A 17,902-nucleotide genomic window follows, 5' to 3' on the forward strand; every position below is an offset into this window, starting at 1 on the left:
TGTGGCGGGGACTCCAGATACAAACGTTGGTTGCGGCACTCCACTAACACCATTGTGGTTCTGACGTTTACATGGTTCTCATCACAAGTACTTGTTTTTCAATCAGCGTCTGTTGGTTTTGATCTTGATGAGTGCATGTTTAATGAGGAGGCTTAGGTGGATTCATATATCAGGAAGCAGTGGATTTATACACCATGACAAATGGTCATCCATTCAAACGGGTTGGACCGGCTTTCAAACGTGTTGGAGTGGCTAGCTTCCTTTGGAAAAAATCACGTTTGAGTTCCATGTTGAACGTACTTAATTAATTTGCATAATCAATGACCTGACAGGAGATATTAGTGGATGTGTGAGGCAGAGACATGATGAATCTCCATCTGGTCCCGAGGTAATGAATCAGGCTGAAAAGAGCCGCTACTGAACCACCACTCTCACACTGCTCACCCGAGTGCTGAGCCACACATTCAATGGCCAGGAGACGCTAGTAGTCGACTGGGTTCACTTCACATCACTTCATAAAGCAAGATCGTCGCCTCGCTTCAAGTCCTTAGGAAACTATGCAGTAATTCGTTTTTTAATGTATTTCTTACATTGTTAGCCCAGAAAATCTTAAGTGTTATTACATACAGCCAGGAAGAACTATTGGATATAAGAGCGACGTCAACTTACCAACATTACGACCAGGAATACGACTTTCCCGAAGCAGATATTTTGTTCAGACCTCCCCCTGGACATTGGATCTAATCCCAGAGGCTAACCCAAAACAACGTTGTCGCCGCAGGAGAGGCAGACGGAGCGGCCTCCTGGTCAGACTTATAGGGCGAGCATACCATCCACCGCTTCCGAGCATATTACTTGCCAATGTCCAGTTTCTAGACAACAAGGTGGACAAAATTTGTGCACAAATTGCCATCCAGAGAGACATCAGAGATTATAATATTCTCAGTTTCACGGAAACATGGCTCACTCAGGATATGTTGTCAGAGTCGGTTCAGCCACCCGGTTTCTTCACGCATTGCACCAACAGAAACAAACATCTCTCTGGTAAGAAGAAGGACGGGGGTGTATGCCTCATGATTAACGACTCGTGGTGGAATCATAACAACATACAGGAACTCAAGTCCTTTTGTTCACCTGACCTAGAATTCCTTACAATATAATGCCGACTGCATTATCTCCCAAGATAATTATTTTTGATTATAGTCACAGCCGTATATACCCGCCCCCCCCCCCCCCCCCCCCCCCCCCCCCTCGACGGCCCTGAAAGAACTTCACTGGACTCTATGTGAACTGGAAACCATATATGCTGAGGCTGCATTTATCGTAGCTGGGGATTTTAACAAAGCTGATTTGAGAACCATCCTACCTAAATTCTACCAGCACATTGCTTGTAGTACCCGCTCGAGCAAAACACTCGACCACTGCTACTCTAACTTGTGCGATGCCTACAAGGCCCTCCACCGCCCTCCATTCGGCAAATCTGACCATTACTCCATCTTGTTGCTCCCCTCCTGTAGCCAGAATCTAAAACAGTAAGTGCCCGTACTTAGGTCTATCCAACCCTGGTCTGACCAATCAGATTCCACACTTCAAGATTGCTTTGATCACGTGGACTGGGATATGTTCCAGGTAGCCTGAGACAATAACATCGACGTATACGCTGACTCGGTGAGTGAGTTTATTAGTGAGTGCATTGGAGACGTTGTACGCTCTGTGACGATTTAAACATAACAGAATACAAACAGTGTAGTTATTCCCTCCGCAAGGCAATTAAACAAGCAAAGCGTCAGTATAGCGACAAAGTAGAGTCACAATTCACCGGCTCAACCACGAGACGTATGTGGCAGGGTCTACAGACAATCACGGATTACAAAAATAAAACCAGCCCTGTCGTGGACATCGACATCTTGCTCCCAGACAAATTAAACAACTTTGCGCGCTTTGAGGCCATAACCCTAACCCTAACCCCAATAGGTTCACAGACGATGCAATTGCCATCACAGTGCCCTAAACCATCTGGACTAGAGGAATACTTATGTAAGAATGCTGTTCATTGACTACAGCTCAGCATTCAACACCACCGTACCCTCCAAACTCATAATTAAGCTTGAGACCCTGGGTCTCGACCCCACCCTGTGCAACTGGGTCCTGGACCTTCTGACTGTCCGCCCCCAGGTGGTGAAGATGGGAAACATCTCCACTCCGCTGATCCTCAACACTGGGTCCCCACAAGGGTGCGTTCTCAGCCCTCTCCTGTACTCCCTGTTTACCCATGACTACGTGGCCACGCATGCCTCCAACTCAATCATCAAGTTTGCAAACGACACTACAGTGGTAGGCTTGATTACCAACGACAAGACAGCCTACAGGGAGGAGGTGAGGGCCCTCGGACTGTGGTGTCATAAAAACAACCTCACTCAACGTCAACAAAGCAAAGGAGATGATTGCGGATTTCATGTAACAGCATAGGGAGCACCCCCCCCATCCACAACAACGGGACAGCAGTGGAGAAGGTGGAAACTGGTAAGTTCCTCGGTGTACACATCACGGACAAACTGAAATGGTCCACCCACACAGACAGCGTGGTGAAGACGGCGCAAGAGCGCCTCTTCAATCTCAGGAGGCTGAAGAAATTTGGCTTGTCACCTAAAACCCTCAAACATTTACAGATGCACAATCGAGAGCATCCTGTCGGGCTACGGCAACGGCACCGTCCTCAACCTCAAGGCTCTCCAGAGGGTGGTGCGGTCTGCACAACGCATCACCGGGGGCAAACTACCTGCCCTCCATGACACCTACAGCACCCGATGTCACAGGAAGGCCAAAAAGATCATCAAGGACATCAACCACCCGAGCCACTGCCTGTTCACCCTGCTATCATCCAGAAGGCGAGGTCAATACAGGTGCATCAAAGCTGGGATCGAGAGACTGAAAAACAGCTTCTATCTCAAGTCCATCAGACAGTTAAACAGCCATCACAAACATGGAGAGGCTGCTGCCAACATAGACTCAAATCACTGGCCACTTTAATAAATGAATTTAATAAAGGTATCGCTAGTCACTTTAAATGATCCTACTTTAATAATGTTTACATATCCTACATTACTCATCTCGTGTGTGTCTATACTGTATTTTATACCATCTATTGTATCTTGCCTATGCCGCACAGCCATCGCAAATCCATATTTTCATATGTACATTTTCTTATTCCATCCCCTTACATTGTATATAAGGTAGTCGTTGTGAATTTTAGATTACTTGTTAGATATTACTGCACTGTCGGAACTAGAAGCACAAGCATTTCGCTACACTCGAATTAACATCTGCTAACCATGTGTATGTGACCAATAAAATTTGATTTGACATTATTGCAGGCTATGAGTGTTGTCAACCTTCGAGCTGGAAAGTGGTGCAATGATATTTTTAGGTGCTGTATGTGAGAATGAAATGGGGAGAAACACGGAAGTGTTAGGGTGTTTGGTAATTTATATTTGAATAACTTAAATATTCATATGAAGTATTCACTTTTATATCTGTGTTCATGAGTTTCTAGTGGATAGACCATATGGTTCAAGAGAAAATAGACAAATCAATGTTATAACATTTCTGGTAGTTTACTGGTAAACATTGAAAGTTACCAGTATTTTACCCTACCTTTGCAAACCTAATGTGTGTCATTGCGGATATGGACACAGTTTTTCTGTCCCTGCAAGTGCATCAACCGTACATCCGATTGTGTGTGAGATTTAAAGGGGGAGAAACTGTCTGACATTCTGACTTGACACCATTTGTGTGTCCCTGCAGAGTACAGCCGGTTTGAGTCCAAGATCCACGACCTGAGGGAACAGATGATGAACAGCAGCATGAGCTCTGGGTCGGGCTCCCTGCGCACCAGCGAGAAACGCTCCCTCTATGTCAGGTATCAGAAAAACACACACAAACCTCCCTGCGCACCAGCGAGAAACACTCCATCAGGTATCAGAACACACACACAAACCTCCCTGCGCACCAGCGAGAAACGCTCCATCAGGTATCAGAACACACACACACACAAACCTCCCTGCGCACCAGCGAGAAACGCTCCATCAGGTATCAGAACACACACACACAAACCTCCCTGCGCACCAGCGAGAAACACTCCATCAGGTATCAGAACACACACACAAACCTCCCTGCGCACCAGCGAGAAACGCTCCGTCTACGTCAGGTACCAGAACACACACAAACAGTACACACAGCTCCCAAACTCATCACATTTAGCTCATCACTCACAAATACAAAGATTTTTCATAATCACAAAGTAGGTCATCATTAGACTATCAGATGCCAAATATCTGATTAATTTGATGAGCAAGCTTTTCTGTTGGATGCCACACATTAACTATTTTACAGATAGCACATCCTATGACTGGCAAAAGTTCTGCTGGTATCATAATGTTATCACGCTGTGGGCATGAAGCCAAACTGTATGGAACCCCAGCCAGTAAGCCAACCAGCCAGTCAGTCAGGAAGAGCAACAGGTCGCAGGCAGGCCTCTCGCTCTCTCTGCTATAATGAGTGCAGCTGCCTGATTCAGGACAGGAAGGGCTCTGGCTGGGTCATGGTGAAAAGGATTCATCTATGATGTAACACTCATGTCCTAAGTACTGGAACCATATTTCAAGTTAAGTGCTGTGTAGCAACTTCATGTGAGCCCAATATGTAGGCTGCAACAATGAACACTTTCAGATCCTATTTGATGGAGATTCTTGACAGAGAAAGAAGCATCTTACTATGAACACAAGCCAGATCAAAATACTTAGTGTAATCAGTTTAATGTACTAAAGGGGGGGGGGGGGGGGGGGGGGAAATGTAAATGAAAAAAGTAAGATTCTTCTGCTGTGTGATTTGACCATTCGTGTTGTCCCCCAGCAATGCTGTAGCTCACTGGGCCACCTGTAGACAGCGTAAACCAGGATGACTAATGCTCTATAAGACTCCTGTCAGCCCGGGAGAACCATCCTCTCTTTCATCTGTGTGGGTGACTAAGCATACAGTTATGGAGGAAAAGGCTGTGTCTGTTTTAGCCCACTGCAGCAGCCTCTGGAATGTGAGGAGGCCTCTCCAGTGCTCACACACACTCCAACAACACACACACACACACACACACACACACACCCAGGGTGTGTCTGAATGCCTGTGTGAGGGGAGGCAGTCATGCAACCTGGCAGTAAGACTCAATACCATTACCTGCAGGTAGCTAGTAGCAGGGCAGTCTGAATACTTCAGACCAGGCAACCAGTAGGGAGAACACACTGGACCTTCAGACCAGGCAACCAGTAGGGAGAACACACTGGTAATAGTAACTCCACACTGGACCTTCAGACCAGGCAACCAGTAGGGAGAACACACTGGTAATAGTAACTCCACACTGGACCTTCAGACCAGGCAACCAGTAGGGAGAACACACTGGTAATAGTAACTCCACACTGGACCTTCAGACCAGGCAACCAGCAGGGAGAACACACTGGACCTTCAGACCAGGCCACCAGTAGGGAGAACACACTGGTAATAGTAACTCCACACTGGACCACGTAGTGTCCTGTAGATCCAGGTCAGATTGGTGAAACCTGTAGAGCAGGAATTCCTCCCTGTAAAATAGCAGTGGTTGACCTGTCTGACAGAGAACAGACAGCCCGCAGCAGCATAGCTGTCTTCAATAGAAACTGGCAACAAAGAAGCCATTGTCTGTTTTGCAATAACATTGTCAAGTTTCATCATGAGAAGCAGTGGGTTTTAAACTTCATAACCTGTTACTAGTATGGTGCAGTAATATGTTGTTGAGTGATTGACTCTTACACCCCTCTGTCTCTCGCTCTCTCTGTGTGTCTCGTGTGTGTGTGTAGAGCTCTGTTTGACTACGACCGGACCAGAGACAGCTGTCTGCCCAGCCAGGGCCTGAGCTTCTCCTATGGGGACATCCTGCATGTCATCAACGCCTCCGATGACGAGTGGTGGCAGGCGCGCCTGGTCACGCCCCACGGGGAGAGCGAGCAGATCGGGGTCATTCCAAGCAAGAAGAGGTATCCTCAGCACCCCCATTTACTATCCAAAATGTGCAGCTGTTGTGACGTTCAAAGTGCCTCCAGTAAACGATTTGAAATGGGTCTTTTCTATGCAGGGTGGAGAAGAAAGAGCGAGCGAGGTTAAAAACAGTCAAGTTCCACGCCAGGACGGGCATGATCGAGTCCAACCGGGTGAGTGTGGAGGGTGGCTCTCTGGTTCTCCTGCCTGGCAGTGGGGACCTAAGGAGCTGACCCACTTCCCCCTCCCTGAGTCAGGCAATGTGGGAACAGGAGCAGGTAGCAGGGACCAAGCTACTCACTGGAGCTAGTGCAGGAAACTAAAGACTCACAATACATTACATTGCAGACAGGCTACCAAACCGGCTCATGCTTAATAATTATGTAATAAGGTCCGAGGAGGGTGTGCTATATAGCCAATATATCACGGCTAAGGGCTGTTCTTAAGCAGGACGCAACGTGGAGTGCCTGGACACAGCCCTTAGCCGTGGTATATTGACCATATACCACAAACCCCTGAGGTGCCTTATTGCTATTATAAACTGGTTACCAACGTAATTAGGGCAGTAAAAATAAATGTTTTGTCATGCCCGTGGTATATGGTCTGATAGACCATGGCTGTCAGCCAATCAGCATTCAAGGCTGGAACCACCCAGTTTATAACGCTTAATAAGAACTGTCCTGTCTAAGTGCATTAGTGTTTTTTTTGTTTATGTGATATATAATCCGTGTACATCAGGCAATGTATGAAACAGCTGGTTCACAAATCTAGGCTCTCGTTGGTCAATTATTGATTGGCTAAGTGTTATCACATGATGTTCATGTAATATTTTAACCCTGTCATTCACACTCCTGTAATGATATAAGAAAGCAATTTCAGCTTCTATATACCGTTTCTAGGATAAAAATGGAAGTAGCATCTCCCCTTTGCAAAAGTGTTCCATTCATTTCACCCTGGTTATCTGCCTTAATTTATTGTCACATTTTTGTCTGTTCTATTTCATTTTGCATGTGTGTTTGGTGTCCTCGTTGAACAAAAACATTATGTTGTGTTTTTTGTTTCACCCCCCCCCCCCATCATCATGCACATCTCCAAGCAGTCAATCAAAATAAAGCGCAAAAAAAGCTTCAACCTCTCACACAAGTTCCCGTTTTACAAGAGCAAGGAGAATATTGTGCAGGAGTTGGAGTCTGAACGTGAGTACCCAACGTGTGATAACAGAGGGTTTTGCTTTTCGCGCTTTTCCTCTCCGCTTCATCTCTCCACTCACCTCTGGGAGCAGACCGTGGCTGTCTTTCCCCTCTCATTTAATCACCCAGAGAGGACCCACACAGACCCAGGCCTGGGGTTCAGGTGTCGGCCTCTCTCTGGTGTCCGTCTGTCTGTCCTCTGGAGACTCCAGGTGTGTTCTGCTGGCTGCCAGGGCATGTGCGTGTCTGGCTGCACTAACACAGTAACGGTGTACTGCTTCTAGAGGCCTTGATACACCCCCACTATTTACTGCTGCCCAGTCAATCCTCATCCACACAGTCACTGACCCACAGAGCTAGAATCACATTAACTGGACGGCAGCACTAAAAAGCATTAAGACCAACGGGTCAAAATCCCATCCTTAATGGGACTGACTGTGTCTAATTGAAAAGGGCATTGGTTTTCACTGGGAGTAGGGTTTAGGGAGCACAGTGCCTTGTGTTGGTCCCCCCCATCTCCCAACGAGCAGCACAGCACACCTCCCTTGCTCTCGGCCTGTTCCAGCGCTCACTAACCTCTTCTTCTTCCTGTCTGCCTCTTCTCTCTCTGTTTCTGCTCTCACCTGTCGGGACACTCAGGACTTCCCAGGGTTAAGCGATGACTTTTATGGATCAAAGAGTTTGAGTAAGTGTGTGGTTGGACTGGCACGCTGCAGCTGCTGTCCCCTGAGCGCCGAGCTAAATGCCTGTTCAATGCAGACCCGACTGGCAATGGCTGCAACACACATGCGCTTTCTCTTGCTTACATGCTTACGTACATACATACATACATGCATACATACACACACACCCCCTAGGGTAAGAGTACAAGCGTTAGACCTCGTCTGACTTCCTCCTCCCCTGTAGGGATTTGACTATGAAAGTTTAGCAGGGCATTGTCAGAGTGATTACTTGGAAGAACCTAGTATCTCCCTTCACTTACTGTACAGGGTTTGCTTTTCCTATCCTGTTTTTCCCTGTTAGCCAGCCGAGCTGACTGCCCAGTGCCCACGCATCCTTGTTAACAGGCTAACCTCCACTGTTTTCTTTTGCTTGTCCTGACATTGTATGTGCCGTTACAGATTCAGGCCCCTCCGTAGGAAACATAGGCAAGGGACTGCAGGGTCAGTTGGGACTTTGTGAAAGGAAACACTTCATTTCCTATTGCTGCCACCTCCAACCACTTCCCCCTATAGAGAGTGACGTCACTCTGAACAAGGCTTTTGTTTTCTTTGGGGTTAAGCAGTGGGACAACGGGGGGATTCGTTTTTTTCTTCTTGATGTTCTGAGACTGGTGAACTTTTTTTTCTTCTCACAAATGATTGTGGCTACTACAACCACTGACCGGTTTAAACTTTCCCCACCCTAAACATGTTCCTCTCCTTGCAGAATGCCTGACGTCAAACACCAGCGACAGTGAAAGCAGCTCAAGTAAGCAACTGTTTTTCTTCAACAAAAAGATGTTAATGCCTTGTTTCTAAGATGATCCACCTAAATGAAAAGCATGCTGCACGTCATTACGCCCGTATCCAGAACTTATTTCAGTCTGTGCTGTAGTTAGCGGGCATTCCACTGAGGTGGTATCAGGAACTTAGTTGGAAAACCTTCTCTTATGTGCTGTTATGGAAAATGGGACTGCATGAAAAGACTACTTTAAACTACTATCAACCACATCTGGTCATCCATTGTCATGGGATTATAATAAAGACGCCATACTGTTTTCTTCCTTTCTGCTATTCAGAGGGCCAGGAAGACACAATTCTCTCATACGAGCCAGTGATTCGACAGGAGAGTAAGTATAATATATGTATATATTTGTTCTCTGTGTAGAAGAGGGTTGGTGACCATTAATGCTTATCTTTATTCCAGTGTTTGCAGACATTTTCCTGACCTGCTTCCTCCTCTCATTTGCAGTTCATTACACGAGGCCTGTGATCATCTTAGGCCCAATGAAAGACCGAGTTAACGATGACCTGATTTCAGAGTTCTCGCACAAGTTTGGTTCCTGCGTTCCTCGTGAGTAGACCACTCCGCAACATGCATCACATTGTCACAGCAGTGTATGTAAACGCTGTGTTTTAGTGACCACTCTAACCGTCATTTGAACTGGTCTCTCTCTGTGCAGACACGACACGTCCGCAGCGGGAGAACGAGATGGACGGCCAGGACTACCACTTTGTGGGCTCGCGGGAGCAGATGGAGAAGGACATTCAGGATAATAAGTTCATTGAGGCAGGCCAGTTCAATGAGAACCTCTATGGGACCAGCATCTTGTCTGTCAGAGCAGTGGCCGAGAGGGTATGGAGGCACGCACACACACAGACACACACACACACACACCATAAATGTACAGTATACAGGGATGCAAACTCGTCACTTTTCTGCGATATTTGCTGGTTTGATCTCAAAATAGGTAATCCCCATGAATCATGTAGATCCGTATTCAAAATAAAATAAGTCTGACAGCAGGTGCTCAGCACCTATTGAGATATAAAAGAGACTCACAGATCTTGTCTTCTTCTCCTCCCCATTACTGTCTCCCCTGATAGCTACTTTATTGAGGAACAATGTACTTGCCTTTGATATGTGGTTGTCCCACCTAGCTATCTCAAGATGAATGCATTGACTTTAAGTCGCTCTGGATAAGAGCGTCTGCTAAATTACTCACATTTACATTACATTTTTACATTTTATTTCTCAAATAAATGAATGACTGACTGAGCACAGAATGCATCCCTCCGCGTCCTACAAATAGAATATCAAACTAAGTTCAGAGCGTGATGTCTGATATGTCATCAGAATGAATATTGGTCACCCAGAAATAAAATCCTCACGCGAAAGTTTGGCATTTAGTCTGTCCAGGAGAGATTATATCAGAATGCTTCTTCTAGTCTCACCGGTGACTTCTGTGAGCAGCCTACCGAGCCATTAGCCTCCTCAGCTGCTTCTCTCTGTCCATTCTGTCTGCGCATCTCCATTAGGTTGAAATATTATTTAGGCGTGCTGAGGGTGTGCAGACAGTGATGATGCTTCTGTTACATTTGTCTAGTTATTGGAGCAGCTCGCAGCGTGAGCAAAGTGGATACGTACCTTTAAATTTGCCCGTTAGAGCAAGCAGGCCAGTCTGCTGTCAGTCACGCAGCCATAGAGGAAAAACAGAGCACAGTGACAGTAATGCTTGGCTATTATATCACTGAAAACCATGAATTTCTAGGCCAAACCAGTCAAAAGTTATGCTCCATATTAACGGAGCTACCTTCTCCCTTTTCTACTGCGAATTGGTGCACATTTTACATAAGGAACCATGTCGCGGGCTATTTTTGGTTAGATAACTAACAACCTTGTTTAGTTATGTTACCTGGCTAGCTAGCTAACAACATGGTACCTTAGCTATGCACACATTTGGATGGTACAGGACAAACAGAAAAGTGATAGCCTACTCAAAAAGATGCTTCAACGGTAGGATGCATCTGCTTAATCAATTTAATTTTAAGCAAAATCTGGTATCACAATACTACTTGGTATTGTGATACTTGGCCTGGGTTCACATCGTTAGTAAAATGTTGGTATTGTGATAACCCCACTCTGAAAATAGGGAAATTCTTACAGCATACAGAATTTCTGCATGTTTCTGTTTGGAGAAACTGTCACCTTTTTGGGTTCTCATAGGTTTGCATCCAGGGTTAATTTCTGATTCATTCTTAATGGATGTAGAGCCTTATAGAGTATGTGGTATTTTCATACTTACCTGCTCCTTCCTCTTTCCTCTTCCTGCAGGGAAAACATTGTATCCTGGACGTGTCTGGGAACGCTATAAAGCGACTGCAACAAGCACAACTTTATTCGATTGCAATTTTCATCAAACCAAAATCCATTGAAGCTCTTATGTAAGTGTGTGTTCTTGGAACTAATAAACTGTTAAAAGCATTGCACTTTACTGTTAACTCCATACAACAATCACTTCCTGTACTGCACAATCATGTCTTGTGTTGCAGGGACATGAATAAGAGACAGACTTACGAACAAGCTAATAAAGTCTTTGATAAAGCGATTAAGCTTGAACAGGAGTTTGGAGAATTTTTCACAGGTAAATCCGCTAGTTATTACATTTTTTCACAGATGCTAAATATTTTAGATGAGCTTGTATTGTAGTGTGAGTAGGAATCTTAATGCATTGATGCACTCATGGTATTTGTGTGTTTCTCTACAGCCATTGTACAGGGTGATTCACTAGAGGAGATCTACAACAAAATCAAGATGATCATTGAGGAACAGTCGGGCCCCTACATCTGGATACCTTCTTCAGAGAAGCTCTGAGCTCCCCAGCTGTACCCCCCTGTCGGCGCAGAGCCCCCCTCCCGACACCCTGCCCGTCCCCCGAAGAGCTCCTCCCTCCCCCTTTTTTGCAGATATGTTTCATATCAAGTTTTAGTGTCATCATTATGTTAATCTCAAATGAAAACAAGTCTTATCACCATTTCTGTGACTGTGCACACCCCTGCATGAGTTTCTCAGCAAATCCATTCAAGACTGGAAATGCCATTTCAAATGAATTTGTCATTTTAAAACAAAACAAGGGAAAGGCAAAATGAATCGTTCTTTGTGAAATGGGACTGACAGTTGAAGATCAGAATGTTTTACAGACGACGCTGGAGTGAGAAGGAGTTAGGGATTCAGGAGAAGTTGCAGGGGAAGGGAGACCAATCATACAAGTTGGAACACTGTAAATGTTCATCAAATCACATTTTTAAAAAAGACACGCAAGATGAGAAGCAAAGACCACTTAGGGTTTTTTTCTACAAGGACTGGATAATATCAAGCCCAGCTGATGGTACTGTTGGAGTTATCGCTCTTCTTTGTAATTACTGAAGAAATTGGTGGAGAAGCCTACAGACTGGTGATCTACCAGCTTGCTGTTTGATCAGCTGATACAGACCTCTTGGGAGGCAGAACCAATGGAAGAAATTAGTTATGAATCTCTACATTTATATAATGAAATCACAAGGTAAATTATCAAATCCTACTGCGATTTTACTACATATTAAAAACTACACGTTTTACACTTCACTAGATTTGTCTACTTGGAGGGCTGTTAGATTTTTTTTGGAGGGGGGATTTTTTTGCTTGTGGTTTTTAGCTGCTCTGTGTAAAGGATGGGGGTAGAGAAGTGTAAAGGGGCTCTCTGCAAAACACCAAATTGCCTTACATCAAATACAAATTGTTATATTACTACCTGTACTTTGAGGGAAGCTAAAATTAATTGACAATGAAAAAAAGATGGAACTTTTTCTTTTAAATGTTGACTTTTTCTGCGTTGTCTCCTGACTTCCAGGAGGCCTAACTTGTGAGTGTAATAGACGAACGCATCGCACTTCTGTGGATTTCTATCTTCCCCCTGTATTCTTTTTGACCCTTTTCTTGTTGTAATTTAAGAATTGATTGGATTTCAATTTAGGCAGCCATATCTCCCTCACCCACGTTGAGCAGCAGATCACCCTATTACACTCTCTACCTTCCAGGAGGAGTGTGTCTTCTGACTGAATGGTCACATGGTATTGTCCTGAATATGCCATCATGAAGGTGGCCTTAAAAACGGGTAGAACAAGACAATACTTGTATTTGATGTCCTAACAGAGGCAATTTAACCTGCTTTTGGATTGTCCCCTTTCCCTCCACCCAAAATAACACTAAAGAGGGGTTTGATTAAAACCTACATTGCATTTGGAAAGTATTCAGACTTGACTTTTTTTCACATTTTGTTACATTACAGCCTTATTTTAAAATTGATTAAATGATTTTTTTCCTCATCAATCAACACACAATACCCCATAATGACAAAGCGAAGACAGGTTTTTAGAAAGTTGTGCAAATGTATTAGAAACAGAAATGCCTTACATAAGTATTCAGACCCTTTGCTATGAAACTCGAAATTAAGCCCAGGTGCATCCTGTTTCCATTGATCATCCTTGATGTTTCTACAACTTGATTAGAATCCACCTGTGGTAAATTCAATTGATTGGACATGATTTAGAAATGCACAAAACTGTGTGTGTATATATAAGGTCCCACAGTTGACAGTGCATGTCACAGCAAAAACCAAGCCATGAGGTTGAAGGAATTGTCTGTAGAGCTCAGAGATAGGATTGTGTCGAGGCACAGATCTGGGGAAGGGTACCAAAACAGTTCTGCAGCATTGAAGGTCCCCAAGAACACAGTGGCCTCCATTCTTATATGGAAGAAGTTTGGAGCCACCAAGACTCTTCCTAGAGCTGGCCGATCGGCCAAACTGAGCAATCGTGGGAGAAGTGCCTTGGTCAGGGAGGTGACCATGAACCCAATGGTCACTCTGACAGAGCTCCAGAATTCCTCTGTGGAGATGGGAGAACCTTCCAGAAGGACAACCATCTCTGTAGCACTCCACCAATCAGGCCTTTATGGTAGAGTGGCCAGACTGAAGCCACTCCTCAGTAAAAGGCACATGACAGCCTGCTTGGAGTTTTCCAAAAGACACCTAAAGACTGACTGAGAAACAAGATTCTCTGGTCTGATGAAACCAAGATTGAACTATTTGGCCTGAATGCCAAGCATCACACCTAAAGGAAACCTGGCACCATCTCTATGGTGAAGCATGGTGGTGGTGGTGGCAGCATCATGCTTTTGGGATGTTTTTCAGAGGCAGGGACTGGGAGACTAGTCAGGATCGAGGGAAAAATGAACGGAGCAAAGTACAGAGAGATCCTTGATGAAAACCTGCTCCAGAGCACTCAGGACCTCAGACTGGAGCGAACGATCACCTTCCAACTGGACAACGACCCTAAGCACACAGCCAAGACAACGCAGGAGTGGCTTCGGGACAAGTCTCTGAATGGCCCGGCCAGAGCCCGGACTTGAACCCGATCGAACATTTCTGGCGAGACCTGAAAATAGCTGTGCAGTGACGCTTCCCATCCAACCTGACAGAGCTTGAGAGGATCTGCAGAGAAGAATGGGAAAATCTCCCCAAATACAGGAGTGTCAAGCTTGTAGCGTCATACCCAAGAAAAATCGAGGCTGCAATTGCTGCCAAAGGGGCTTCAACAAAGTACTGAGTAAAGGTTCTGAATAATTATGTAAATGTGATATTTAAGTTTTTTATATATATATATATATATATATACACATTTGCTAACATTTTTTTTTTTTTTTGATTTGTCATTATGGGGTTATTGTGTGTAGATTTTAAGTATTTAATACATTTTAGAATAAGGCTGTGACTTAACAAAATGTAAAAAAAATTCAAGGGGTCTGAATACTTTCTGAATACACTGTATATGCTCTGTGTATCTAAAGTTTTTGAATTAGTTCTGGGCATGTGTTTTACCACTGTGTTATGAACCCAATGGCATGTCTGGGGCGAGCTAGGTCAGCTCAGGAATCTAACACAGATTTAATTTCCCCTGTGACTGAAACGCCATGTTTCAAGGAGGAGAGTTCAAAGCTGTTAAATGTGAATGAGAGTAATTGACTGAACGATCTGAGGGATTTTAAAGGCATTTGCATTGAACTATTTAATAAGTGAATGTAATATGTCTATCTTATGATGCGGTGAAGCTTTGTGAAGACCACTTCTGTGGTAAACCCTTGCCTGAGTTGGCTGTATGGATTCACCAGGATTGAAATGACCTGCCCCATCTCCCTTTGTGGATCTTGGCACTGTGTGTTTGTGTACATGTGAGGGGACTTGTTGAAGAATAAGGAATGCTGTGGCCCCCTACCCTGTGAACATTTTGAGTTTCCACCTTTTTTTGGTTGAGGGGAAAGGGTTTTCCTCAGATGCCTGAGAGCCAGACCATCTTCTATATGCCCACAGGAAGTTGTCACCTAGCCCTCTGGGTCCCCTACTTCCCCCTAAAGCGCCTGTACCTGAAGGCATTTTCTGAACAGGTGTGCCCACCTGCCAGGCACCACTGCTAAACCAGCTGTCATTACCTGTGTCAAAACCAGAGTTCAGGGAATAACCGAAGGGAACAGAGCCATTTATAAACTGCATACAGACTGTTTCAAAGGGTGTGGTAGCTGTCAAATGTAAATATGCCCCCAGCAGATCCCCCTCACCTGTGCTTCATGCATGTGTGAAACAAACTGGGGCAAAACATGTTTTATAGATCACAAATGTCAGGTAAGTAAACTGAGCTATTCTGAGATATAATTTCCATACAAATGTGCTGTAATGTTGGTATTTCTCTATAGACAAATCTTCAGCTGCCTATTGGGAAAATGTTTGTCAGTTGGGAATGTAATTCCCTCAAGTAGGGCCCGTCTACATGTTATTTCTTGTGGAAAATGGTGTCTGGGTGTATAGATTAAAACAATTATGTAAAAAATGAAGATGAGACACAGGCAGCAACCTACAAGTTGATATTCCAGAAACCATGAGGTGCATTGATCATTATCTCATTTAGAACTGCTCCTCAGCTGTGTTTCAACTATACACCAGACTGTTAACGTCTGGTATTTATACCTCGGTCAGCCATGTCAATAAAGCCCAAAGAACTAGATTTAATTGTATTATTTCTATTGCTGTTGCGGTAGAACAAGATTGAACCGAAATGCCTCTGTTTGTATAATTGATGAGGGTCTTTGTTCCAGTGAGAGAGACATGAGCTCTGGGGGGGTGGGGTCGGTCGGGTTATGGTTTGTCCTTCTGGGTGATGAGTTGTTTGACAGCACACCTGTGCAGTAAGTGCTTGCGAACCCTTTGATTGTACAGTAGTTTCCTTCCTGTCACACCACAGGTGGTAGAGCCTATCAGGACGCTGGGCCGAACGGTCTTCCCTGTCCTAGTCATGAGGGAACAGTCCTGCAACCTATTTTGTTTGGGGTTTTGTTTTGGACTGGACAAGAGTTTATTTGTTTGAAAATAATAAAATATGTGACTCGGTTATATGATTTTGATGTGTTTTATTTGAGTCCACTGGTATTGGCAGTTTAAGATGATTTGTTTCAATAAGACAAATACATTCATATGAATTTTACATGTAAAATTCATATGAATGTAATATATGCGAGAGGCATAAAATAAAGTCCATTCATTAACAGAAGTACCAAAACATTAACTAGAAACGGTTATCTGAACTCTCCATAGGGAAATATTGGGGGAGGGAAGGATGCAACACATTCTGGAGGAGCTGACTAAACTGAGACCAGTCAAACAAGAACCAGTGAAACATCATACAGTAAACTACCATCCCAGCTACCACATGAATAATATCAGGTACCAGACAGTAAAAGAGCTCTGCCAGCTCAAATCACTCCTCCACGATTAGGTTCTTTTTGCCTTTCTCCAGACTATCTAGGACCTGTGTACAGATCTGACATCTGTGGACAAACAATATTGGATATTAGCAATCTAAGAAACAAATGGCTAGGTCTTATACTGCTTTTTGTTTACAGGTATAAAACCAAACTTTTCTTAAGACATCTTATCAGTAATACAAATTTGTTCTTAACTGACTTGCCTAGTTAAATAAAGATTACATTTTAAAAAAAATATATACAATTCAGTATTCCATGGGCCAAAGCCTCTCATTTGACTCAGCCCTGTCACGCTCCACTGCTGTCCCCTCAGTCAGTCAGTAGTACCTGTGTCTGGTAGCTCTCCTGCAGGGAGCCCAGGTGGCGGAGGAAGCTCATGCCCAGACCACACCACCCCTCGGGGTACTCGGCCAGGCTGTAAAGCAGGATGCCTGTTCGAGGAGCAGGTCAGCTGCCACAAGATCTCCATCTCAGGGAAGTTCTCAGGCAGGAGAGGAGACAACACACACATTCATGCTGCTGCAGTCCATCTGTCTAGAAGCACCTGTGATGATAACCTACATGGCCTCAGAGTCCAGGTATGCATATGAATGGGCTTTTAATGTCTATAGTTAGTCTGGGAATGACACAATGTCAGAAAATATAGGATTTTATACACAACAACACGTGTTAGAGTTGTTGAGGAAGACTCAAATGTGATTTTGATGTATATTGATTTAAAGGACAAGTTTTCCCAAAATCCAGAAACTTCCAAGTGAACGCATACATTGAAACTAGTTCAGTGGAGTTTCCCCATCTCTCTCCCTGTAGTGCTGTGTTGGAACACTGGGGTGGCGGTCCAAACACTGAAAAGACACATCCTCGTCCACTTACTCTTCTTGCCTTATGCCCTTGGGGAAATCCCCGTCGCCATCTGGCGGGTGGTCCAAATGATTAGCCAAGCAAGGGAAGTTTGCAACGTAAACCCCTCAGCCCTCGTTTTAGTCGGCTTTGCAGGTGTCCAATTGTGTTCACTCCGGGCCTGAAACATCCCATAATTCAATTTGCGACGATTGTACATCCGCTAAGAAGTCCGCGAAAACTTAAAAAACAACATCAATGGAGAAGTCAACATACAAGTGTAAGTAAAAGCGAATGCAAATAAGTTAGACATTGTGCTTCTAATCCACATGACGGCACAAACACGTCTCGTACAAAGTACATGTTTTTGTTTGGATATATTTTGGAAATTGTAGAAATAAATCATTTTCCTTCTTCAGAATTCCAGCTATGCAGGCGAGCGTTGGGTAGCTAACTATCATACAGTAGGCGTATAT

The 17,902-nt window shown here is 44.4% G+C and overlaps 1 protein-coding gene across 7 annotated transcripts in view; it reads left to right on the plus strand.

The window, feature by feature from the left end:
• Nucleotides 1-16,215, plus strand: part of LOC129827700 (disks large homolog 3-like) — a 149,506-nt gene extending 133,291 nt beyond the window's left edge. For 4 of the 7 annotated variants that reach the window (XM_055888788.1, XM_055888785.1, XM_055888783.1 and 1 more), the window contains 11 exons: nucleotides 3,805-3,919; nucleotides 5,886-6,062; nucleotides 6,161-6,236; nucleotides 7,160-7,259; nucleotides 8,682-8,723; nucleotides 9,034-9,084; nucleotides 9,207-9,308; nucleotides 9,418-9,590; nucleotides 11,070-11,179; nucleotides 11,288-11,379; nucleotides 11,503-16,215. In XM_055888788.1, the coding sequence (XP_055744763.1) occupies nucleotides 3,805-3,919; nucleotides 5,886-6,062; nucleotides 6,161-6,236; nucleotides 7,160-7,259; nucleotides 8,682-8,723; nucleotides 9,034-9,084; nucleotides 9,207-9,308; nucleotides 9,418-9,590; nucleotides 11,070-11,179; nucleotides 11,288-11,379; nucleotides 11,503-11,609 (1,145 nt within the window). In that variant the 3' untranslated portion in view covers nucleotides 11,610-16,215. Of the gene's footprint in view, nucleotides 1-3,804; nucleotides 3,920-5,885; nucleotides 6,063-6,160; nucleotides 6,237-7,159; nucleotides 7,260-7,892; nucleotides 7,939-8,681; nucleotides 8,724-9,033; nucleotides 9,085-9,206; nucleotides 9,309-9,417; nucleotides 9,591-11,069; nucleotides 11,180-11,287; nucleotides 11,380-11,502 lie in introns of all 7 variants that reach the window. The other 3 variants (XM_055888789.1, XM_055888790.1, XM_055888784.1) reach the window with 2 other exon arrangements.
• The last annotated feature ends 1,687 nt before the right edge of the window (nucleotides 16,216-17,902 follow it).

This window comes from Salvelinus fontinalis, chromosome 29, assembly GCF_029448725.1.
Source record: "Salvelinus fontinalis isolate EN_2023a chromosome 29, ASM2944872v1, whole genome shotgun sequence".
NCBI classification, from domain to species: Eukaryota; Metazoa; Chordata; class Actinopteri; order Salmoniformes; family Salmonidae; genus Salvelinus; species Salvelinus fontinalis.